Source organism: Syngnathus typhle, linkage group LG4 (genome assembly GCF_033458585.1).
Source record: "Syngnathus typhle isolate RoL2023-S1 ecotype Sweden linkage group LG4, RoL_Styp_1.0, whole genome shotgun sequence".
NCBI classification, from domain to species: Eukaryota; Metazoa; Chordata; class Actinopteri; order Syngnathiformes; family Syngnathidae; genus Syngnathus; species Syngnathus typhle.
This window is the reverse complement of record NC_083741.1, coordinates 10,690,872-10,718,133: the sequence shown is the minus strand read 5'-3', so window position 1 is coordinate 10,718,133 and position 27,262 is coordinate 10,690,872. Positions and strand designations below refer to the sequence as shown.

Genomic DNA, 27,262 nt, shown 5'->3' with positions numbered 1-27,262 from the left:
CATTGCGGGACAGCCTCAGGGTGTTTCCCAATTCAATTGTTGCTTCACATCAAACTGTTGACTTACTTCACATAGGAAAGAGTAGAAAACTGATAGTCAAGATAAAAAAGCAGCTGTTTCTTAGCTGACCTGCATGCAAATTTGGAATCATTGTCCCAAATAAACACCAACAAGCATCTTAATGTGACATTTGGTTGATGTGTTCAACAAAATCATGAACACTGGGGAGGAATGCAATTCTAAAACTCTTTTCTAGTTAGGTGATAGAAAATCTTCAAGCCTCTACATTATTGTGGAGTTTGTGTGCAGAAATGTGCTATAACCTACAAGAAGTTGCTTCTAATAGTTTCTTAATGGCTTCTTTATCATTTAGTTCTTCTGAATAACAATGAGACCTGGCATTTTGAAAGTCAAGTGACAGTTGGCTTGTTGAGAGTACCTTGCAGAGTGAGTTGAGCCGGGGCTTCAATTGTTGCATTGGTGTTGTCAGCCACACAGGTGTAAATGCCAGCATCCTCCTCTGTGAGATTGGAAATCTGAAGACTGCCACCTCCAAGCAATTCCCTGCGGCCCTCGCTGGTGAAAAGAAAAAGAGGTTTGAGGAATATAACAAAGTTAAGACTTGGCCTCAAGTTCTTTAACCTCATAGTATTGATGGGTAAAGGTCTCATGGGCTGCCCACGGTACAATCACATATTTTTCCCCATGTCTACGGATTTAGTAGAAACTAATTTCCACCTTTATTCCCTGAAGCATAGAGAAGGTTTCTTTTGCTAGTGTTCCACGTTGGGCCTGGTATACTACCTTCCACTATTAGGCGTATCAAATGTTTGGATATTGAAATCTGACAGACACCACCAGTTGTGCAATTTCTAGATAAAATGTCAAAATTCCATTATTTTTGGCATGTCCTAATGTGTTTGAGTGTGACACTGTAGACAACAGTGAGTGGGATGAGTGAATTATTGATACATTGCCTCAAGAAACATTTTCTTCCATTTAACTAGTTAATTTAATTAACCTAAACAGTACATGTCTACTGAGTCATAGTCATAATTTTTCGTTGACTATTGAGATGAAGAAAAATACTAACCTAAGACTGCTTTTCACTGTCATATTTTATCTTTCTGATTCGGTATATGAAAACACTCAAAGTAATTTCTGCAAAGGCTACCTGAAAACTGCATAACGAGACATTCTTTTCACCAGCAAAATTCCACTGAGTAGTCAAAAATGGTCTAAAAATATTCAAACCGGATTTACACGCAGCTTTCCAGAGAACCAATTGACCCTTCGTATTAAATGGCCCACACTTTTATTCCCCCAATTAGGCCAAAAGGCTGTAGCCGAGCTCAGGCTTGATTCAACAGTCACTGGGGCATAGGCAAGGGGGATAGGAGGAGGGTGAGTAGAGGAAAATACAAAGTAATAGCTGAGATCCAGATTCGGTGAGAAAGAATCAGAACAAAGGAAAAAGTAAGAAAACATGGGTAGTATCTAGCTAGGGAGTGTAGGTCTCTGAATGAGAGATACATGGAGTGCAGTCAAGTGTTGCAGGTAGATTTTTTTTTTTTTTTTTATTCCAGCAGCTAAAAGGAGGGCTTCTACTGCAACTCATTTTTATCTCCCTGAGTGGACAACAGTCTGCACTGACACTTGACATTCTGTGACCATCACTGCTTGGCATCTTCTTGACACATAACACACTGTTCACTTCATGATTAACCACGATAGTTTCAAAGTGTAGCACTTAGAATGTACTTCCAACACGATAGATGAAACCAATTGTCGTTCGAGCAAAGTCTCAACCGTATACACAAACAAGGGACAATATTATAACAACTTGCCCCGTATGATGCAATATCAGAGCTGCATAAAATATAAATTCTTTACAAAGGTAGTGAGGTAGAGAATTTATTGTTCCCAGAAATATTCTCTGGAACAAAGGTAACAATGTTCAGAAAATATCAATTTGATATTGTTTACCAGGATTAAGTTTACTAGGGCTGCTTGATTATGAAAAAAATATTAATCACAATTATTTTGTGAAAGGAAATTATGATTCTTTATTTTTTTGGGGAACAAAATGAGAATATTGAGAGAGATTTCTGTGAAACGCAATAATTGTATAAGTTCCTCTTGGATCAAAAGAAAATTATTAAATAAACTATTTTAAAAAGGGGGGAAAAAAGGTGCAAATGTACGTATTTTTTCAAGTAGGGTTGCCTTGTATAAACAAAGAGTGTGGTGTTGGGTATCAATGCATACTATTTATTGCTTTTTATGATTAAGTGTAATCATTACTTTGGTACAATTTTATTTTCCGACATTCAAGCAGTGTTGAGGTCGAGCAGTGCTTAATGTTGCAGTGGTCTACAATAATGTGATTATACTGTAATCAATCATTTGTGTCACCAGCCACATGGAGGATTGGGGCACTACTGTATGCGACACATCGCATAGTTTTTATTTTGCATATGGACATTATTGCTTGCTAGTCAGTTTCATGAGCATTGTGGACATAAATCGGGCGCAATATCTGGTTTCGGTCTCTCAGACATGCACATATTACTACACTTGTTAATTGGGGATCCTGCTTTTTATAGACTGATGGCAACCACCTGATCAATACATGGTCCCAAGTCAAAATATAAGATCAACTGAACGCCGGAGAAAAATTCAATATATTTTTTTAAAGGATGCCATAGAACTGAAATGTCAAGCGAATGCTTTTCAGTGCTCTGATTACTTCATTGTGTGCACAGTTGAAGAGAAAGCAAAGCATGCTGGGAGGCTGTGAATATCCAAGCCGCATTGTATGAATCATTCGTTGCTCACAGTGCTGAGCAGTCTGCATTTGATTCACCGGGACAACTATTGAGACGCTCAAGCATTTCTGCATTGACAGTTTCCTTTTGAAATGAAGGGAACATACAAGACCGCCGGGCTATTTAGAGGAAACACTAACAGCAGTATTTAGGAGCAGAGTAAGAGCTCTTCAGACTGAATTATGTCATCTTTAGACCATTGAAGAGACAATAATTGGTCTGGAATTATTGCAATCAAGTAATTTGGCTCGCTTTTGGCGTACAAGTTATTTAACATTCCAACAATTAAAAAGAAATAATTCATAATAAATATCAGGATTTACAAAAATTCAAACATAATCGTTCTGTTCATCCCTCCGGAACAGCCACCCCTAAAAGCCATGCAAATCCTTGTCAACAAGTAGATTCATTTAATACAAATCCTTCTCTCTCTCTCCAAAAAAAAAAAAAAAGGTAGTGGCAGTTCCACAGAACTGTGGAGTGAGGTGACTTTACGTGCGACTCGGTCTTCCGTAACACAAACTGGTGACAAGGCCAGGACATGTGGGCCTAGGAAAACTGCCAATCAGCTAGACAGCATACTGCTGTCTTTAGGATGGGATTCTGGTTAGAGGTCATGTTTATTGGAGCTCTAGAGGAACGATGTTGGAGAAAAAAAAAAAGGCATAATAGACTATTTGGTAAAAACAAGAGGTTTTGCATTTTAGCTTTTTTTTTGCAAACTTTGTAGGAAATAGAAAAACACAACAATACTAAAAAAAAAAAAAAACAATCACGCCCACACTAAGTTTGGCAACTTGGCTGGCCAAGTCATAACGGAAAGGTAACCATAGCTACCCAGTGAGCACAGACTATTAGCTGACCCTGTAACCAGCAACAGTTTCTGATAATCTTCATGAACGTGAGGAGTATTTGTGTTTGGCTATGTCGCGCATCATACCTTCACGCCAAGTGTTCTTTCATGACTGTCATCATACTTTGGTTTAGGAAAACCTCCACTTATGTGGAGATAAGTGGCTGCAAGAAATATTAGCCATTTTTATCTAGAATTGTCTGGTAAAATGGTATGTTTGGAGTGTGCTTCTGCCTGCTCTGCTTGACCGCGATAACCCTGCCATCTGCCCTCTTCCAACTCCTTTTATTTAGGATAGTGTTCAGGAATTTCTTCTGTTCAGGGGTACTTTCTTTGACGACCACAGACAGAACAGTTGTCACTTTCGCCTGCTTTACAACCCAAACAAGGTCCTAAAGGAGAACCATCTTATCTCTGTCTTATATGGTTGCATTTAAAAAATAAATAAAATGTTTTAGTTGGTGGTGTTGTCCTGTGTCCAATGATATGTAAAACTTGTGATTATCTCTGGGAAGGCTATGTACAAAATATGAACGTCAATATAATTATAGAGTAGAAAACCACAAGCTAAAATACGCTGAAGATTCTCTTTTAAGACCCCACAAATCTGAACTTCTACTGGAAACTCAATATAGACTTGCTTTCCATGCATAAATAAAATGTTGAAGGAACCTTGGTGAGAGAGGTTAAAAGAAGTAGAGGAAGTAACCAGCCGTGATGACCCCTGGTCGCAAATGTGCTACCAAGTTGCGTGTGTGCACTGAGAGGCTGATTAATACAAGACCAGCGACGCCCACTGAGCTCCTAAACTTAACATAACTTAGTCTGTCTGGGTTATTTTGTATGTTACTGCAACTTACATTCTAGTGATGCAAACGGGACAGCCTGTTAATACATTTTGTACTTTTTCTCTTTAAGGATTAAAATCAGGGGCTAATGAGTTACATGACTTCAGAAAACAAGTGCGACGTGGATGAGAAATTTTGGCACAAGTAGCTTTCTGGTCTAAAGGTGGAATTATTAAACATCCAAAGGACTATTTTGTTGATTTTACAGCCTGAGTTTAAATCCAATACTATATGGGTTTGTAAGAGATTCTAAAATGTTTTCCAGGCTCTTCCTATCCATATATAAATATTTGTAAAGTCCGTTGTATAAACATTATTAAATTCGGTCAGTTGGTGTTATTAAAGTATGGACAAGAAGGTAAAAGGCTGTTGCCTTTGCTCAAAGCAGCAGGAAGAGACATATAGTTAAATGTGCATGTCTGTCTGTGTTTTATCTAAATCGCAGTAGAGTACATTTGAGGCTTTGAGTGCAAGACATCTACATGATCATTTTATTCGGCAGTTTAATTTTAGACACATTTCCATCCCACTCCTGTCTTCCCACACAACATCCATAGTCACATTCAAATAAATTCCAGGGGACAAGAAGGACGACAGACGACAGAGTGTCAAGACAGTTTGTTGTTTGCAGGGCGCCATGCATAATTCATCCATTTCATTGAGTGCGAGACGATTATATTAGACAACCGAGTGATACTTCAAATAACAAAAGATGACTTTTCATGAGTGTCATCAGATGTGTATACAAAGAGAGCAGACACAGTGTTCGCTGTGGCCCCTAAGCAAGTGGGGAAGTTGTCAATCAGGTGTCATATTGACAAACTACAATACAGTCAGCATTGGGGAACCAAGTTCAGTCGGAATGCGGAGTATAACACCAAGAGGATTGCTTTGTAAATGAGCTCATGCGTCTTAGGCTACATTCACACATCAAATCAGTTTTTCTGGTCCTAATTCTGATACGTATCGGAATTTCTTATGATGCGACAGGTCGCTACTTAGAAGTGAGACAGTTTTGACCGAATCTACAAAGTTGTTTTGAGTAACAGTATTGACTTGATATTAGATTTTAATTTATTCCCACTTGAAACATGAAGCATAAATTGGACATTTGTGCTATTTCAGCAACCTTCTTTTATTACACGAAAAGCCTCGCCTCATTTCCCTCGAAATATTGCAGTTCCATCTCTAACCGAATTGTTTCTCTTTGGACATGAGATAAAAGGATAAGCTTGTGGTGCCTGCTCGTATTTACTTCCGCAAACATTATATTGTGAGTGACGTGCATGTCCTCTGAAATCCAACTGACTCACTTTCTTTTACAGGCACAGTAAAGGGAAAAAAAAATTGTTGAGCTATCAATGTAAACTATCCATCTATTATACCTTTTTTCCCCACGGGGGTCACGGGCATGGTGGAGCCTATCCCAGCAGTCATCGGCAGTAGGCGAGGGACACCCTGATCCGTTTGCCAGCCAATTGCAGGGCACACAGAGACTAACCGCCATCCACACTAGCACTCACATCTAGGGGCAATTTGGAGTGCTCAATCAGCCTACCATGCATGTTTTTTGGCATGTGGGAGGAGACAGGAGTGCCCGGAGAAAACCCACGCAGGCACGGGGAGAACATGCAAACTCCACACCGGGAACCCGCACCCTCCTCACCGTGCTGCCCAATGTAAACTATATCATTTTAAATTTTCTAACTTTGTTATTGAGTCTGTTTAGGTATTACTATTTTTAATGTACTCCTCTTCTCCTGCTTTGTGAATGGCCGTCACCTCATGACTTTTTAATGTCTGTAGTTGGTTGTTGGCTCTCTCACTAGGGAGGCAGAAATTGTCTGCTGTGTTGGGCCACATTGCTTTTGGCATAAATAACAGTGAGGCCTTCTTTAGAGGCCAGGTAAATTGATTTAGCCACTGCTTGTCAAAGCCACTGGCTCTGTGTTTTTGAGATCTGGAAAGAGGAATAAAAAATGATGTACCAGTCACGTCCACATTGGCTTTGCGTTGTTATGCTGTTGTTGTGATTTAAGTACCCTCGACTCGCCAACTCGTCCTGTCCTGCATTCTGACCTTCACTATCACCAGTCCCTTGTGAACTACTATCAGACCTGACATAAATTTCCACGTCACCACCATGAATTACTACATTTTAACTGCCAGTTATGTTAATTTGGATTTCTCTGCTCTTTTCTTTTATTTCATTCCCAGCGAGGTTGTTTTTTTAAAGAGATTTTGCCTGCTAGATATGCAATGCTAAAAATCACAAACGTTACTCAGACAAAAAAATATTGCAATGCCGTTTGTAGCATCCCACAGGGAAAATCGGGTTGCCGATAGCACCAACTTTCCATCCGTCCATCCATTATCTGAACCTCTTCTCCTCTCGAGGGTCATGAGTGTGCTGTAGCCCATGCCAGCTGACAGTAGGTGGGGGACTCCTTGAATTGCCGGCAATCGCAGTGCACAGAGAGACAAATAACTTATCGCACTCACACCTACGAGCAATTTGGAGTGCTCAATTGCCCGACAATGCATGTGTTTAGAATGTCGGAGGAAACGCATGCAGGCAAGGGGAGAAGATGCAAACTCCACACAGAAAGACTGAAGCCGGAATCGAACCCTGCACCTCTGAACTGTGAGGCAACGTGCTTACCAATGTACTATCATGCCGCCCCTAGCGGACACTTGTGGGGAATTAAAATATAAATAAAAAAATAAAGAAAAAACAACCTTAGGTACGGCTGTCATACGATTTTGAACATAGGAAAAACCCTGGTAACAGTGTTAACCAGACATGACTAAAAAATATGTTCAAGTTAATGTGAATTCATCTGGTTGTAAAATATTTAACATGAAAAGCAGAAATGATGACAATGGGCAAAAACATTTTGAACTTGAGATGAATAGTTTGGCCACGAAAAATACTTCAGCAATATATATTGTTGACCATGATGGAAACAGAAAAAAAAAAAAATCAAGAGAATAAAACCAAACTTCAAAAGGCCCTAATTTCAGAATCGGTCTCTATAAATTTTCTCTACATGATGCATGCAGAGACAATGCTGTTCACATCACATTTCAGCAGCACATTTGTTCTTTAGGAAATATACAACTAAGCTCGTGGAACTTGCAGTCTAAAGTCTTAAAGACGGCCACCTGCTTTTTATTTGCATTTCGGCTGTTCTCCTTATGAGAATTCTGAATTAGCCATATTCCCACATGCGCCAAATCAAAATAAAGATACGACATGGCGCCATTTAAAAAGGAAAAAAAAGTTTGGTGGACACAGTGAGAATGTTTTAGAATCAGTAGCTTCGAAAACTACCACTCGTTCTTTTGTTTTCCAAATCAATCAATTTTCTAGGAATGTGATGGAAAAAAACACAACTAATAGCATTCCTTGTTGTCATGCTCACCCAGATTTCAGTTGACTGCTTTGAAGAACCCCCGCAATTTTTTTTTTTCACATCTCAAACATTGATGTTGTCACTTTCAAGGCCCCGTTTGTGCTGTGCTTCCGAGACCAATTAAGCTGCTCCTTTCTTTTGCTCCCACAACGGGTGCAATAATTAAGAACTGACAGCAGCGTCTAGCTCTCAGCTATCACACAACAGGAGACTCAAGGATACCAAGGTTATTCTTTCATTTATCAATGTCATAGCAAAATCAAAATGTGGTAACAGAATCACTCTGTAATACGCTTCAGTTATGAAGGTGGCAAGGCGGCGTTTACGATAACCCCCTAAAAGACTCTCGCTGTTGTTGGGAGGGCACTTGCTAATTACCAGTATGGGTAACCCGGGGGGCGGGTGTTTACACTGAATGGAATTTGGTAATTAAAAGCTAAATTAATAGGTACCATTTAAGACATTCCCATTGGACGTGAAGGTTAGTTATTACAAGACATTGAATTGTGGTGCAATGCATTAAATCCTCAGCTTGGCAATTTAGACGTGCACCGAAACCACCTATTTAGGGATGTCAAATTCTTCAAAAAATAACAAGCAGAAATCCAATTTTGTTTTGAATCAACATAGATGAAGCCAAGTTTAAAATTCTATTAAACTGCTGCAGTGGCTCGGGTATGCCTACTTGAGTTGCGCTTAATTTACTTGGGTGGTGACAGTCCAACTTGCTATATCTAAGAAAACTTTCAGTTATGGATTCCAGCTACTTTTTCTGAGATAATGGACGCCATAGGAGTTAGGGCCCAAGTGCTAGGTTGCTAATGTGTGAACTTCCTCTCTGCAGGAACGCTGGCAACGTCATCTCCAGACTGGCTTTTGTGCCACATCCAGATGCCCCCTGGGGTGATTTCTGGAAGAACAGATTTACCAACTTGGGGAGCAGTACAAAGGAGCCTCAATATTCTGCTGCATTCCAAAAGTAAGGACTGACACAGAGTTTGAGGAAACCGTCCGTCTGCCGTCCGTTCATTCCTGCTTCTATCTACCAGGGCTGGGCAGTAATTAAATAATATGATTCACGATTGACACGTGTGAATCAATATGAATAGAAAATGCCTTTAACAAAATGTTTGCTGAAAAATAAACCCTGGAATCACGCGCGCCCTTTGCATTGAGATTAGAAGCAGTGAAGGAATTATTTTGTTTGTTTTGTTATACTGTGGGATCTAAATTAAATATCATCATTCTGACCATTTTAATAAAATGTGTGGTAGTGCTACAAGGGCCAAGGAGGGAAAAACTTTACGTTTAAAAAACAAACGATAAAGTTTAAAATGCATACCTTTCCTCTAGCGGTTTATCTTTAAACATCCATCGCACATGTGGTGTTGGAAAACCTGCAGCCACGCAGGCCAGCAGGACACTGGCGCCCAGCACCTTGGTCACAGGCACAGGCTGTACAAGGAACTCCAGCTTCCTCTCGTCTCCAGTTTCTGGAATGAGACAAAAAAAATCAAGTCTAGGTTATGGCTGGGGTTAATCTTGGAGTGAGTTACTGAGCTACAGCGCCATCGTTCAAATTAAGAGGGCCATCCGTCTTAAAAAACTTCAAAAGTACTCAGGTCCAGGGCGTAGTTGTTCTTGACACCAGAACCAAGAAGGGTTGGATGAAAAATGTCCATGGCGACCACTTGAAAGCAGTCAGCTCTCTGGAGTGCAAAAAAAAAAAAAACACTCTCTCATAGCTCCCTATTGTAGCAAATAACCCAGAATGTCATTCACAAGCTAAGAAAAAAAATCCTCAAGCTAATAAGTTTTTATTTGTTTTTTTTTTATTTTAATTTTCCTGTCATAAACATCTGGGGGAAAAAATGTCCAATTTTCCTCCTGCAGTATATGATTAAGCTACTATCTGTTAGGAGCCAAGCTTTTGACACCACATACCTACGATGAGACAAGAAAGAGATAAATCCCCTACTGAGGTTGTTGAAGACTAATTTATTGCTTTTAATATCTTCGCTTTGCCGGCAGGAGCCTAGTGCCTAACAATTTAGTAAACAAAATGTGTAGAGCGATGAGAAACGACAGTGCCACAGAGGAATTCCTGACTTCTAAGGCTTTCTCTGATAAGTCCACCGAAAGCAACAACACTCTCTCCATCCAGCTGGGCACAGTTTTCATTAAAGGTAATTCAGAGCCAACGTCATTTACCTCTGAAATTAGAAACAGCAGTAGTCACAGGGGCGCCCACAAAAAAAAAAAAAGAAGCACAACTTTGTTCTTCTATGTTGCTGCACGTTCTGGACATTTCAAAATAAAAATCTTTTTCGGGAAAGATTTGTTATGATTCATGAATGATTTGACGATTACAGTCTGTCGTTTCACTAACTGCTCATTGCACTTGCGGTGCTTTCCCAAATGTTTGATAGTGAAAACGACCACAGCTACCTAATCTGCAAACCTCCTTTTTAAATGCGTCATTGTCCACCACTTGCCTATTGCTTCACAGTCTTGGAAAATTAAGTGCAACAAGCCCACTAGCAATGTGGGCAATCTGTTTAGCGCCCACAATTTGAGAACAGGCTTAGTCTTCATAATGTGGTTGTCGTAGAAGTGTGTAGCCAAAAGTTTATATCGGTTTGTAATTACAAAGAGACAACGCAAAACAACCATCTTTGCCGTTCAAGCGTCTGCTTACTGACTCAGCATACCTGGTAGGATTTGGAGCTGCGCCTCTTCACTGGACTTTGATGACCCCACATTCTCCACCAAGCAACGGTAAAGACCAGAATCATTTTCTGTGGCGTTGCTGATCACCAAGGCACCAGTGGGTAGTTGGACCAGTCTCAAGTTGAGCTCCAGGGGCTGACGGTCTTTCTCCCAGCGGGTGAAGGGCACCAGGTCTGAATTGACTTCACAGGCCATGAATTGGCTGTCACCTTGACGCACAGATGTAGGTGCTGGCTGGCTGCCGAACCTGGGCATTCCTTCAAAAGGGGGACAGAGACAAGTTTTAATATGAAACGATATTTCCCAATAAAAACAAATGTCACAAACAATTTCAAACCGTCTATTTATAATTTGCGATTACAGTTACCTCAAGACTATGCACTTTCAAAGCGTTTAAGATAATCAGGTGTGTTGAGCAAGGAATACATCGAAATCATTGTGGGACTGGAGTTGGTAACCCCAGCTTCATTACATTTTTAAAGCATGTCTGGGGAAAAAAAAAATACGGATCGTGCGCAAAGTCGTAAACCATATTTTCACCAACAGTTTCAATAGTCGCACCGTTTTTCTTGTTGTCAATAAATTTTGATCATGTCCAAAATTTCTTTACAACATAAAAAAATATTTGCAACCTTTTAGGAGTCCGACAGAAAACCAACATTCGCTACAGACTTGAGGGCAAAATCACAAACGTTACATGCAGGGTACTTTCAAAACGTTGGGGAATTGCAAACACACAACGCCATTCAGCACACGAATGGTTTTTCTTCCATTATAACGTTTTTTAGATCGCGAGAAATCATGATTGAATTTTGATGAATTGCCCAGCCCTGCTGCAAATCCCAAGACAAACAGGTGTATTTGTGATTTTGCCAAAATGGTTAATATGTTTTGCAGCAAACAAGACAGGCAAAAGTAATTCAAAATAACAATTTTACTGTTGGTGCTTATCTACAATCTCACTGCAGCATAAAATAATTAATTTTAGTGTTTGGAGCCAGTGATAACAATACTCATAGGATGAGTTTGAAACAATTGCATGTAATTACTTTAATTATGGAGAATCTACAATATGTAAACTGTAAAGGCTAATTAGGGAAGATGAGTAACAAGGCTACTCTATCAACCATAAATAACAATTTGTAACAATTTGTAACAGTGTTACAAATTGAACATTTGTAACTTTGTTAAAAACAGACAAACACCAAATCAACTGCGAGTAAAGCTACTCACAAGCCGAGTAGGTTGCGCACTCAAGAGAAGGGGGATTAATGTTTTGTAAAAATGCTGTTGGAAAAGGCGAAAGACTTGCTGTAGGATGATACAGCCTCCTTCCACCTAAACAGTACCTTAAATTCCCTGTCAAAACTGAGTCAGGGGGTAATCTCACATGGAGATGGAGTCAAAGAGCTAAAAAGTCCCAGAGGCGGATCGAAGATTTAAGGAGCAAGCAAACGCCTACTGTAACATGAAGGACAGCACACATTAGCGCAAACAGAACCATATTCTCCAACAGATTAAATATTAGCTATATCTTTCATCATAACATGATGAGAAGATGGGTGAATAATACATGAGATGGGGGAATTCCGGGGTACAGATCTGGCTTATAATGACGATTTAATTTGATTTAAATTTTTCATAGCAAGGATCCTAAGAATCTTAGCAGTAGCAGTTTCATAGACTTTGATTTAACCAGGGAGAATCATGCTTTATAGCCGTGTCATTTAAATGTAGCGGTTCGATTTACGCAATTGGGAAAGATGTCAAAGTTTTGAGACTCAGGAATAGAGAAATTGAAATAGTTTGGCCCAAAGAGGCCTGACATTTTAAGGGATGAGCTTGAAAACAAAGGTCTCAGGTCTAATAACCAGAGATACAAGCTTGGCTTTGTGTTGCACGGGAGGGATGACATTTGGCCTAAAGCGCACACAGGGGAGATGGCCCTGAAAGTCATTAGCAGACATGACAAGATATTTCATTCTTTACAAAGAATCTGCTACCATCTTCTCCTAGCAGTGTGGACACAAAATGATTCTGTTCCAGCCCACATTGATGTACTGCCTACTTCAATGAGCGTGACCAGAAATTTTAATGCAGCCAACATCTTGGATGACCGCATTTACAATGAATACTAATTTGATGTTGTAATCATTTTTTCTAAACGTTTTAATTCTAGCAGAGTAGACTTGTCAAAACATGCGTGTATTGTCGCACACACAGAGCGTGAAAATTAGACCAAGATTACAAGCGGTAACTGGAAGCTCGTGTGGGGATGCATTTTAATGTCAGGCATAAACTGACACACTTAGGAGGCGCTATTGAAAATCCCCAAGATGCATACTAAATACCAACAACGAGAGACCTCATCCTTTGTTCTTGTGGACATATTTCTTCTGAATCAGTATGTGTCCATCCTATTATGTAATAACCAGCGATTATTAAGTAAATGGATTAGAATAAATCTTACCGTGTGTGTGTGTGTGTGTGTGTGCGTGTGTGTGTGTGTGTGTGTGTGTGTGCATGTGTGTGCCCGTGTATGTACTATGTCTACATAGACACAGTGGTGTGTGTCAGGGGAGGCTCGGAAGTGGAGAGTTTGTTCCAACACTATTGATTCCAATTAAGTTCCGTTTAAATTAACTAGGTGGGAACTTTGTATCCACCTCGTCAAACTCTAGTGAAGTCCTTCAAAGAAAGCAAAAATACAAAAGATATGTTATGTCGTTTGGGTTATTCACTAGAATTATGTAATATAATCATTGATGATTTTGATTGAAAGATTTTCTCGAACATAGAGCATTAACCAAATCGCGGACAAGCGGTACAGAAAATGGATGGATGGAAACCAGACGCTTTGAGGTGTTTTTCCCCTGATCTTGTTTTATGTCATGCAACATGCATGCCAATATTTGGAGTTATCTATCAGCTTGTAACATTAGGACAGTGAAATGCACATCTCAATATTGAATAAGTGACAAGTGTAACCACACATGCACATCAAGAGGCATGCACTTAAATTGCACAGTTCGGCCCCCGCTGCTGTGAAATAACATTCAGCACAGAATAACAATGAGCAGCTTAATGGAATATGCAGAGAGACTCACAGATCTCCCTCTAGATTCAGTGCATTAGTAAACGCCTTGCAGAAATGTCGCCTTTCTACTCGGAAACTCCATGTTGCAGATGTGTAAATGTGAGGCACAGGAGAAGCAGAGAATCCTAGCACTTCTAATGTGAAGTTTGGTTTGACAAACTGGTAGTTTGGTATGGTTTCAGTTTGAACAATGTTAATTTTATAAAACAACTTGACTTACTAGAAACCTGAAGGCTAACACTTAACCTTTGAGTTGCGCAGTAGCACACGCAACTTAATAACCTCATCAAATGTAAAGCGTTTGGCGCCAAAGATAGAAAGAAAGTGTCTCATTTAACCGAGAAACATTTGCTCCAAAAGCCATTTTGCAATCATGGCGATGAAAAGGTAGAAATGTCAAGATTCCCTTTGATGATAGCAGAAACCGTGGACCACAATTTATCAGTGCCTCAAAGGGACTCTATTACCACCACCCTATTATTCCCCCCGCCCGTTAAATTCAACAAGTTCACAGGCATCCCAAGTCATTGGCGAAAGTCATTCGAGGAAGGTGGGTAAAAACAATCGCTGAAATTGAGCAGAAATTGAGGCCCTTCATGTTGGAAAAATCTTTAAGAATGAAATTACTCGTGATAATAAACCCTCCTTGTCTTGTCCTTTGACTTCTTTTATTGCAGAGTCACAGCAGTGTGAACACAATCTCTCTCCTATTTATAGAGCAATGTAATACTGCCACATTATATTTATTTGTGTGAGTGGGTTAATTCACGTTTAGTAAAGCAAAAAGTTTCACCCAGTAAATGAGATGTAGTGGCTATAATAATGATGGGGGGGGGCAATATGTTCTTAGCATTACATCAGCTCAGCTCCTTTTTGTTCCAGGCCCCTTTTGTACATGCTGTAGCATAAATGATAATTAATTCCATAATTGAAAGTTTTCGCAAAGCTTCAGGGGAGATAATTTCTTAGGGTCTTATTTAATACAGCAAACGATGCTATTCAGGCAAATTACTTGCTACTTTTTCAGGGTAAGACGGTTAAAGTAGTTACGCCTTATTAATATTCAACAGATTTTCACATGTTTAATTTCAAGGATTCTTAAATGCAATGAGAAATGCTATACAACGATGCAGTGAGCTGCTGGCTCTTTTGCACACCACATATGTTTGGCTCAGTGGGGGAATTACATTCTTGCATGATGAACTTGGAAGAAGATATCATCGAAATGTATTAGTTAACAGGGCATGGAGGACAACAAAATCTAAACTAATGGGGTCATTTTAATTATCACCTTTCCAGTAAGTACTGCTCAAATAGTCAAGACTCCCTCACACTGCAATGGAGGCCATGAAGCAACTCACCATCTTTCAATTAAAAGGCAGCCAAAACCCCAAAACTATAACTATAAAAGCAAGAAAGTGGTATACTTTTTAGTTTCCTACTAATGAGAAAGTATTTTATTTTAATCTTTAAATGTTGTGTTCCTTGCTGTGTTTAGTCCTAATTTTGTCCGATAAATGCATGTTTAATCAAATAAGTGCATTACTTCTTCGCCAAACTGAAAAGAAACAAAGGCCATACCCCACAAAAATTACACCATCCCACTTTTGCACTTATCACGCTTCATTAAAATCAAATAAAAAATCTGGCTTTTTGGTAACCAGTGCAGCAATCACCTTGTCTCTCCAATGCACTAAGATTATTATGAAACATTTTCAAGGGGAATTCTTAGTAGCTATGCTTGAAAATACCACAGCCTTGTTTGTCTTTCCAAGAGGGACTTTGATTTGAATAAATTCGTAATGTGGCCAGCGTATTTGACAAGGAAATACTCAAAGGATTAGATTTTTAACTTGAAATATTTTGCAGGATGAGCCAACCCCCCACTGCAACTATCTATGGAATATAGTGTAATATAATTATGGGGGGTGGGGATAACGAAAACCGAACTGAATCGGTAAGTCAGTTTTGATTTAGAATATGTTAAAGCATCAAATAAGAATTAAATTGTATCACACCAAAATATGCGTCAAATCGTCTTTCATTGAAGTGATGCACACCCATAACTGTTATGGTGTAATAAAAAAGTTACACTATGAAAATCATAGTTCAATTTTTTATTGGTTTTAGGTTTTTATTTGCCATTCGCTTACAGCCTCTTTGAACTCAACATATTGTGTACAGCACAGAATGCTACCATTACAGAAAATTAATTCCTTATTGCCGGTTCCCCTAATATACGACAATGGAGAGTGATTATTGTTGCAATGCATTAATTTATCACTGAGGTACTTCATTATGCATGAAGCCAAACATTAACACTTACTATACTGTCATGATTACAAAATGCAGTCTGGCTGTGTTTGTCATCACAGCGTATTTATCTTTATCAGCAAAAGGGGCAGACGACGCAAAGTGCATGCACAGACGCACAGTTAGTGGTAAGTGGCAAGAACAGCAGTTTATTAGAGTTAAGAAGCAATAACCCTTCTCTCAACTGAAATATGGAATAAAGATAGATCGATGGCCTTCCGGAAGAATTGGCCCCAGACGAGTTCTTATTTCCACACTCAATGAAAAACAGCTTCTGGCTTCAGAAAGAGCTAGAAAAAAAACACCTTGCCCTTATCGGTGACTCAAGCCATTTGAGAATACAGTAAAACTTGTAGTAGACAGTTTGGAGCTTTGGAGGAACATATGAATTGTCGTGTACGGCTTCAGACGTGACGACATGAAATATACTGTATGATTGCAGAAGACCGTCGGTAAAAGAAGACCTTCACTGCCGATAATGGTGCAAATAGAAACCAAGTGGGGCCATGTATTGCGTGATACTTCCCAGTCTGACTCATCTGCACACTGAGCAGCAATTTCATCTATTTGACATTTACAGTACATGGCATTTGATCACTTTTATGTGGTCAAGGAAGAAGTTTGTTGTTTTGTTGCTACAAAGACAAGAAATGGGTGCTGCCTAGCCAGTATGCTATATACAACTGCAAGCTTGTAGTTAAGTATTGTTAAAATAATACATATACATGTAGTATACATACACATGTACTATGCAAGTGTTTCAATTGTATTTGTATGACTTTGCAGTGTAGCAGCTGAGTCTCACTACCTTATATATACACACTCGTATGCATGGCTCTGATTTTATTATACTTCCAAGACTTTCTAAATAACGTGCTTTCGAGGTTGATGCAATTCCCAAATTGTATACACACGCGCGCACCCACGCACACCACAAAGGTTCTTGGTTATCCGTTTGGAGAAGCAGGAAGGTAACTGTAACTGTTTTTGGTATCATACGGAGAAAAAAAACATAAGCATAAGGATCCGTGACGGAAATATATTTTAAGCATGTGTGAGAAAACTAATGCGAATGGACATTGTGAAACCATGCAACGATGATTCAAATCATCCCAAAACAAGTCACTAACCGTGACCATTCATGAAATCTTGTTAGTACAGTTCAGGTCAGAGGCGTAGCTAGGAATTTTTCCAGTAGGGGCGCGCGCCCACAAGAAAAAAATCGAACATCACCCACGCCGTTCGCTGATCGCTAAAACAACATCCGGGTCCGGGAGGCAAACGGTGAATGGATAACATCGTGCACATAGAATAGCGCAAGCACATTCGCGCAAGACCGAAAGAAAAAAAACGGCATGAAAATGAAGAATCGAAAAAGCTAGATTTTTTTTCAACCGGGGCGCAGGGAGTCCTAACCGAGGCGCCGCCCCGGCTCGCCTCTGGTTCAGGTGAATATTCTATGACCATTTTGTGAGGCTTTTCTAGGGGATACACAAGAAAATGTGCCATGTTTAACTGAACCGAACCAAAATGCTGCGTAGAAATGAAGCTATAGATCTGTTTATGGTACTGGAATGAAAACAAGCCTCGGGGATACACGACGAATCAGCTAAACACACCTGTTCTAGAGTAGATAGACACAGATATAACCTCATTTAGATAACCTCTACATACCCTACCAAATACATCATTCACCTTTCCTTCCAAATGTTGGCCCATTTCACATGCTATGCTTTAATTAATCTCAAGCTGCTTGAAGTCTGTCTCCACCCTTCCTATTCCTTCTTCATCATCCCGCCACATATTTCAATGCGCCCTGTTGTTTGCTCGAGAGGGGCATGCTGCTTCTTGGTTCTTATCTCTTTGGCAGCGCATCTGTAGATGCTATCGCCTGCCCTGGTGCTGTGCTTAGGTTCTAGCTGCGCAAGAGCAAGTAGTTGAGAACGGAGATAGATGGGAGCTTGGGGAGAAGGAAAATGGATAGTGATGCAGAAGAAGAGAACATAGCAAGGCATTGTATGAAAGGCACCAGTTTTGGAATTAACAAAATATCATTTTGTTCTTGTAATGAGAACATTCATGTTTTGTGCCGCAGCGTTTGAGACAAAGCGGCAATTTGAGGAGCTACCCTTTGAGTTAGGAATATGAGCGTGTTCAATTTAGGCTATTTGAATTGTGGTTGAGCTCACTTGACACATAAAATTCAATACTTTTGATTAGTGTTACTGCTTTAACGGGTTCTCTTGGTCGGTAAACTTGGCCTCCTCTGCCATGCTATGAGGTGCTGAGCCATGGCCCATTAAAATTCCCCATTTGCATAAATATGCACACACAACATATACTTGTCATACAATTACTGTGATGGGATTGTTCCTTGCCAGATATTGCTAACAGCCACCACTTTTCACAATCCAATCAAACAAGTGGAGCGATTCACTCAAAAAGTCCATAGAGCGCTTGTTTCGGTGCAGGTACAATGTAGTCGTGTCACCTGATCTTGTATCGAGATCATATAAAGATTTATTCACGATAACTGGCACTCCTGAGAATAAAAATAGTCCACGGACCACCCACTCAAGCCAAGGCACATGTGCGCCCACAATGTATGTATCGTGTACAGTAATGGAATTGCTGTTCTTGATAACTACCACATTGCACAATAGAATCTGTTTTTTTTTTAAATCTGTCAGAGTACGTCAGTCAGAGAAGCAACAGTAATACCACGTGTTGTACGATGAAGTGATTGAGCAGTGTGAGCGGAGGTGAATGGGGGAAAAAAAAAGAGGGACAGGGAATTATGCTGAAGTCCAAAATGAGCACTACGCTTTTATCCCCAAAAATGAATATTAAATCAAAAGAATATGTGATACGGAATTCCTTACGGTAAATACCCTGATGAAAAAGCAATATTCATATGATTAAATTAATGAGTAGTATTTAAATTACCTCATCACTCTGGCTGTTCAGTGAATGGATGATTTCAGATCATAAATACAGAAGGTCATCTGTCATCTGTCCTGACATTTGACATTCCAAGGTTGCAAACGATGTGCAATGAATTATTTTGCATGAAGGTGTAAGAATATATATTGATATACAACAAAAATGCATGCTGTGTTCCCACCAAGTTTACTTTTATTACATTTGTTTTATATTCATGGCCTACAAATGTTTTCAATATATCTACTGTAATTATGACTGAGTTGCGTCGGTGTAGTGATCAAGAGGATACTCCAACTTAAAAAATTGCCGACATTGAAATTGAACTCCGTCGTATCCAAGGTAACCCCTGGATTCATCTTCATGTGAATGTCACTGAAGTGCTGACAAAGGTTGCATGCATTAAGGTGTATGCAAAATTGAATTGTGCTTCGTATGGTAACCTGATTTATACATCATATTAGATCACTGTTGGGGGCCACATTGTATTATAAAAATGCTGCACCAGATACATTACAGTACATTAATTTGCTTGTGCCTTTCTGACAGAACTTGTCAAATCATGCCCGCAAGCTAATACCAGTGCAGACTGCGACAATCCATTGACGTCGTATCTCCTGACATGCGAGGAAAAAAACAACAACTTACGAAAAGCCTGACAAAGGCGCACACCAATTCTCAGCAGCATTGCCTTTGTTGGCTGAAGTGTAGACTTTTTTATTTTCCTTCCGGAGCTTAGAGTTGACTAGCAGATAGCATTTAAAAAATCTGACACAAAGTTGAAAGAGCGATGGCAACCTGAAATACTTTGGCTGGCTTTGACTTTCAACGGAATCTCTGCAGTCGAGCGTTGGCATATAGGGAATTGCTTTCAACACAGAAAACAGGAGGTCTCAGGTAGTAAAGTTGAGGCTTAGGTTATAGCCTGTGACATGTCTGCCTCTGATTTTACGATGGAGGCTGTAAACCCGTAGATTCCCAGGGTGACTTTAATCCACCCATCCTACATCGATACACATGGGACAGTTAGCAGATAAAAACCCATGACAAAACTGCGTTTCCAATGACCAGTGTGAAAAAAGGCTACCGTAACAGCCAGCTTAACAACATGTGGTCAGATTTCCATATCAATTCCACTTGTATTAGCCCTAGTGGGCAATTAAGACTTTTCAACTTTTGGGAGATAGGAAGATAGAGAAACCAGTACCGTAACCAGGCATGTTGCACAGTACTACCACTGGATCAAAGTTCAAATTGTCCATACCCAATCAGTTGTTTTCGTCGACTGAAAAAGGATGCCATTTTTTTACAAGCGGGCTAATCAAGTAATAAATATTCTTCCCAAAGGATGCACTCTCACAATATGGGAAGCGAGAGGGACATTTATTAGATGGCTAAGTAGCTAGCAAACTCAATAGATAGTTTTTATTATAGCTAACACTTTCATTTAAAATCCTCCACTGGCCTATATTCTCCTGGCTCGCTAAAAATAAGAATTTGAAGTTCAATGTTAGGTAATCAATGATTCAGCAGCTTTTGTCGATGCTTTAATATTCCGCCACCATGTTTTCATTTCTGTGTTAGTGTGAAGGTACTTTACAAATAAATGGTATGAAAGTCGCAATTATGGCATCTTGATAAGACTGTGAGCGTCTATCTGTGTAAACACTGCAGGAGATGGTTATCATTGACCTTGGCGCAAAAGATATTTGGCAGCCTCGGAGTAACACATACGCACTTAGAGAGATGGAGCAGAATAGATGTTAACGATGCAGTGAGTTGTACAAAAGGCAATTCTGCGCTCCCGTGCACATACAAAAATGAGTTTGGCATGTCCACAGCTTGTCTCCACCAATCAAAAGGCCATGAAGACGGTGCTTGGCGTGCAGAGGAGTCTTAACATCCTCCCCAGGGTCGTTCCACACAGAGTTCACTCGGGCTGGGTTGAGTCAAAGCATGCATTACTTGACTGTACTGAAGTGACATATTACCCTCTTGCTTTCAACCTTCCCCATACAAACTATCAACACACACATACATGAACATTAAAATGGATTTCTAGTTTTAGTCTGCATGAATGCTTATAGAGAGCATTTATATATAGGCTTGATTTTGTCTCTTTCCGTCTGCAGCCTCCATAGGACAATCATTATCCATTCATTCAGTATTCTTCACCATTGCAGCTTTGAGAGCTACAGTGTGTCTTGCTGTGTAGGTTTCAACAACAAAGTAAATGCAAATGAACCCTCCATAAATGATTATCTCGCAAGATACCGATCTTTCTATATTTTTTTTTTGTCACTTGTGAGCTATAACAACGAATCTACAATCGACCAAGGAAAACACTTTTTACTTGACATTAAATTTTGCTGACCAAAATACCAGTATTGGTAAAGAAAATAATTTTTTGGGAGGGGGTTATTTCTCGTATTTTGAGCTTGTAAGCAGCTTTGCATCCCCATCTTAAAATCACAAGGGCATATAAAGAATTATGCGGATCTCTGAAGCATAAGAAACCGACTGAGAACTTAGTACCTTGGTTTCTTCTCTCCATCTGTGCACAATATAATGTGTTCCATCAGCGCAGAATATAAAACGAAATACTCACGGTTGCACAATATTCCTGCCTCCTCAGCAAGAGCTAGGCAACGTTAAATATGTAGCTTAAACATGTTTTATTTAGATGAAGAGAAGCAAAACCAAAACCTACTTTCAGATACCACACGTGTTCAATCCTTTGGCCAATTTTATTTATTACAAATAAATAAAAAGGTGCTGCTGGGCCTCACTACAGCCAGGAAAAAGCCAAAACAAGAAGATATCAGTACTCATGGGAACATCAGTATGTGAATGGTAATTTTGGAAGCTATTCTATGTATAATTCTTTCAGAACAGATGGTAAAAAGTCCTTGAAACTCTTAACAAGCCCAAAATCCCCACTACCGAACTGAACTCCCTTTTCCATCCAACAGTTTGAGGAACAAAAGGACTTTGAAAAACAATAGGTAATCTGCAGAAATGTGCGAGTCAAGTCTCTTACAGGGTTCAAATACTCTATGAAGGCCAATTTAGCTTTGAAACGGGACCGTTTTAAAGTGGATACGCCCAAAACTACCTCTCGCATGCTTGGGCGAGTAGGAGCAGATGAAAGGATGGCGTCACACATAAAGTCTGGAACAGGCTAGATACACACAAGTGACCTATTAAAGTCCAAACCTGAATAAATCAGTTTTTTCATGGTATGAAAATTATTCATACACAGTGACCTTCACGCTCACCTGATCTCAGCTGAACAACTATGGGAGATCTTGAACCTGTGTGTTACACAGGTCGCTCAGCTGTCATTTTCCAAAGACCAAATGAGGGAATATTGCTCCAATTTCAATTTAATTTAATTGAATTCACTATGCTGATTATGATCCCTCAAAAATATTCAACAAGCAGATTTGCAGGGAATTTATCATTCAAGCCAAGGTGCAGTGACCTTACAACCACTGAGACAGTAACAAGGAAGGACACTTAGTGAATTATACAGAGGGAACGGAGGATAAACAGAATCCACTCTTCTGGCCCTTTTAAATGCAGATTAGGAGCTGTGTGTAAATGTTTTTCTCCAAGTAACACAAATCACGGCTCAGACACTATTTTCATGTTAGTAAACACTACACCTGGCACTTTATGAACAGCAATGCCCACGGGAATGACTGAGCAAAACACTCTTATGGAAATATAAAGTAGTTGAGTATTTGAAGAAAGAAAACTTTGCATACTAGGTTATTCCTATGGAATAGAGAAGTGGAAGAGGATGGAGGTTACGGCAAACTTAAGTCCGAAGTAGGTAGATGGCCCATTCTCATAAAATTACATTTTCACATAATCGGACAAGTATTTCAGAGCCCATCGAGTTAATGAACCACTGCTGTCTGTTGACAGGAAAAATAATGCAAAGCTACCCGTTCAAAGAAAATAATCATTCTCTACTATGCAGCACAGAGATGAATTTCAAAAATTGAATCAATTAAAGATGATGGACATGCTTGCACTTTTTATCTTTCAGTTATCTGATTGATGTCTAGAGCCAGCACCATCAGTACTACTGAATATTAGTTTATATTATCCAACAGGACTAAAGTCGATGTTTTGATGGGCTATTCAACAATATTATACCCGTTGAAAATGTTCTGAAAGTGTACTCTGTCGACGGGTGTCAGATTCAAGGGGATTTGAGAAATGCTTGGACTAAATCCCAGATATAAATGGCTGTGTGCGCTAATTCAAAACTGAATGAGAATCCAACACACAATATTTTGAAGGTGATGGACGCAAATGCATCCATAAAAGATGTTGGCTAATTACTATAATCCCCACTTGTGACTCGTGTCAATGTCAGCAAACAAATTCGTTTGATGGAGAGTGGGATAGAAAGGGATCCGTATTGTCCGCAAAAAAAAAAGAACAATTACCCATACTGATGCCCTTGTTCCATCCTAAACGTCATGTGTAAAAATGAAAGCGTTTCGAGGAAATATTCAAGGTTGTGTAGACGATATTGAAAAGTGAGATTACCAATGATCACACAGGCAACATTCCATTTGGTCATATTCAAAATGTAAGGTAAAATTTCAACGCAACACAATCTAGAATCAAATCGGTAATGAATTAGATCGAGAACTCCTCCAACATTTGTCGATCTCTTTTTATGTACATCATCAGCTTTGATGGCCTATTTGCACACACAAAAATCTGCCTAGATGGTAAAAGGGGCTGTTGGCTGCATTAAAGAGCCTCATTAAGTTCAACCGTACTAATACTGTTTGTATGTTCAGCCACTCGATCAGGTGTACATTTCTCCATAAATACAAACACACATATGCACATAGCACGAAGGTGTCTGGAGAGAAGAGATAGGGCCATCCTAATCAGCCTCCTCGCCTACACAGAGGATCGAATCAATCAGTGGCTGCACCTAAAATGGAGCCTGTCTTTTTTCCTACGATCAAAAAGTCTTCCTGTCAACACTGTAAAAACACACGGTAAAAAGATGGATTTCTCACCTGCTCCATCTTGGACTTCACGCCATATTTTGCCAACCTTTGTGTAAGGGTACAACTACTGTTTGTGTGTACTGTGCATCCACATCAAGCAGAACAGTCAGACTGCAGTTTCTCTCGTCTTAACTGCATTTTGTTTTTCATTACTCTGTCTCCAAGGGTAGATGAATGTTTTCATTTTTCAACTCAATCGGTGACTGATGCTCCTTAGTGTTGAAACTGTCCTTCTATTGGTTTTCTACCCTCTCCTGTGCCACAGAAAGGTAGAAATCAGGACAACAACCCTGACCCCGATTCCAGATCTGAGCCATTTGTTACGGCAATGACCCAGCACTCAAAAGAATGACAGTCCGTAATTGTTCAAAAGAGGCCTTCACACTACAAATTAACAATAATTAAAAGTCTTGGTAAAAAAATTATAAAATGTATGCAAGTATCAAAGTGAACTACATGAAGAAAAAAAGCTAAACTAAGACAAAATATGTTATATTCTCTTTTTGCTGGCTCCTGGGAAAGTGAATGACATGTTTGTGCTGTTGTTTTATGACGACTGGTTAGCAATTTCTTCTCTTTATGAGTAAGCACGGTGGTCACAGTGGAACTGCAATGCAAGGGAGTGAGTGTCTGCAGGCCATCGGGTGTGTTGGAGCTGTGCAGAGGAATGAGAGGATAATAAAGAAATAGAGGCTAGGAGAGGTAGTAAAGTGAAAAGATGGGGGGGATGTTGAGTCATTGAGGGGAAAAAATAGCAGTAAGCCAATGAAAGTAGTTTGACGAGAGAAAACTGCAGTGGGATAAATGTGGACCGTCCAGTCTCGTCTTCCAGGTCCAAACAAAATATCCCTTTGTGGCCTGTGCATACCACATTGATGAATGCAGAAGAAAACTAGATGGCAATGTTAAAAAATGGAATCACATTTATTTAGTTAGTTTATAGGGAGCAATTAATAAACTAATTAGTGCCTGCCAGCAAGACTGCCCCGAGACTTTTTCCAATCTAAAGAGAAAGATAAAAGTAAAGTTTACTCTAAGATGCAAAATTCGGAGCAAATCTAATTGACAAATAAATGCACATTTCACCAATATTGATTTAACCATTCAATGCGGAGGTGAAAACAAAGTTGAAATAATAATCTCTTATTTCACTGTGATGCTTGTTGGTTAAGATTTTGTTTGATTTACATAAAATAACATTTAATTGTAATTAGAAAAGTTTTGATTTGTTTTTTTTACATGACCTCTGATTTCTCTAAATCTAGTAGCAACCAATTTTACTACTAACAATTTTTGAAAATAAAGAATGAAATGGAAGGAAATCATTTTGGGAATGCTCCCTTGCCAAAATAAATACAACTGAAAATAGAAGTGTCTACAGTGGGTTTGATGGGGTTGAATTTGAGGCTCTTAAGTTCTTCCAAACCGAACTCACCCAAGCTTTATAAACTCAAACAAGAAAGGGACTTTCCCCAAACTGTGTAAACATTTTTGGTAAGGTGAACAATTCAAATTCAGAAAGAAGTAAGCTCTAGCCACCTAATAATAAAAAATTGACTGATTAGAAAGTGCGCCTCAATACTTTTGTCGTGAAAGATAAGAATCATGCATGAAGCAGTAATGATAATCCCTTGTAGCTGTCAGCAGCGTTAGCACAAGGGAATCCTTGTGTTTGAGAAGGCAGTAGTTACAAGTAGGAGTATTTTAATTTAATGACACAGTAATTAATTAGTGGTTGAGAAACGACGAGCCTGTGTTATCGAGGACACGAAACCCATGGGTACTGCTATCTAGCGCGAGTTGGCGTGTCTGTTGGTATTGGGGGAGTGAGCGGTTACTAAATGTAAATCTCTCAAACATTAGCTTGTCTCCATGTCCACACAGAAACAAAAATGACCTAAAGAGCGGCCCGACCAATTAATCAGTCGCCCAATTAAGTTATTCTGGCCTAAATTGAAGGCCAGACCATAATCGGTCAATTTAATTGGGCGACCAATGTTTACAGATTTCTTTTGCTATTATTTTATAGATTTAAACAACCATTTATAGCAGTTGTAAACAAATAATATTACAAAATGACAATAAAGTCTGTCTAAGTCTAAGTTAAATATTTGTCATGAAATTTGTTGATGACGTCATTCCATGGGTCTGTCATCCAACACAAAGTGAATCATTATTTGTATAAGCAATGCTTAGGTGAGCAATACAAGCTGTGCAAGGAACTGACATTGGATGTCAACTATTTTAGACACATGATGTGGTGAAATAAAGACAGATAAAAAAACTAATTTGTTAAAAAAAAAAAAGCTGAAACACCGCCATGCAGGCTTATGTGGGGGACTGGAACACTATTATAGGATGCTACCATAAACACTGTAAAGATGTGATGTAAACAAACTCACAAGACTCAAGATGATTTTTGTGTGGGGAAGATTAGCGTGGAGATTATGCTGAAAAAGTCATATCAAGATCAGGAGTTTTGGCAGCACAAATGCAACACGATAATACACCGGTGTTGTAAGCAGAGCATTTTCAGATTGGAGCTTTAGTTCACTTTGGTCTTTAGATTTTAGATATAAATAATACGTATGTCGAATATATTGAGTGTGTGTGTGTGCGTGCGTGGGGGGGGGGGGGGGGCAATTCATTTTGTTGCATGTTTGTACATCTTTACCCATGTTATGGTGACATACTTTTATTATTTCTAAAACAAAAGATGTTTTAGCCATCTCATCCAAGTGTGTCCCTTATCTGTCGTGAATATCAACAATGGGTACCCAAGTAATGATGACACTAGACTCATTGGATCATCTTACCTGATTTGAAGAAATTGTGGAAGGTATAACAATTAAAAAAGGATTACAGACTTAAAATAGTGACAGAACAAGAGGAATATTGCAAGAAACTCCCAGACATAGAGACTAAAATATTAAAAGTGCATGCAGGTGTTTAGGATTCAGACTATGAAAAAAGCACCCAAGAGCATATACAGAATGAACTCTTCTCAATTGGGGGTTTCCCTTTTAATAGCAGTGAGGTGTGACTCAATATGAGCAATTCAGGAGTTCAAAGCCAGACAAGGGAGGGGGGCGCCTGTGTGGGAGAACAGTAGCCAGTTAAGATGGGAGTTCTCATTAGCTGTATAGCGCTTTGTGTCCTGGCTATCACCGCCGCACACTGCTCATTCGCTTT

The 27,262-nt window shown here is 39.4% G+C and overlaps 1 protein-coding gene across 6 annotated transcripts in view; it reads right to left on the bottom strand.

Moving 5' to 3' along the window:
- Positions 1–27,262, bottom strand: part of neo1a (neogenin 1a) — a 141,997-nt gene that overhangs the window by 44,657 nt on the left and 70,078 nt on the right. For all 6 annotated transcript variants that reach the window (XM_061277124.1, XM_061277120.1, XM_061277121.1 and 3 more), the window contains exons 3-5: positions 10,657–10,932; positions 9,288–9,438; positions 440–576 (exon numbers count right to left, since the gene is read on the bottom strand). In XM_061277124.1, coding sequence (XP_061133108.1) covers positions 440–576; positions 9,288–9,438; positions 10,657–10,932 — 564 coding nt within the window. The remainder of the gene's footprint in view (positions 1–439; positions 577–9,287; positions 9,439–10,656; positions 10,933–27,262) is intronic.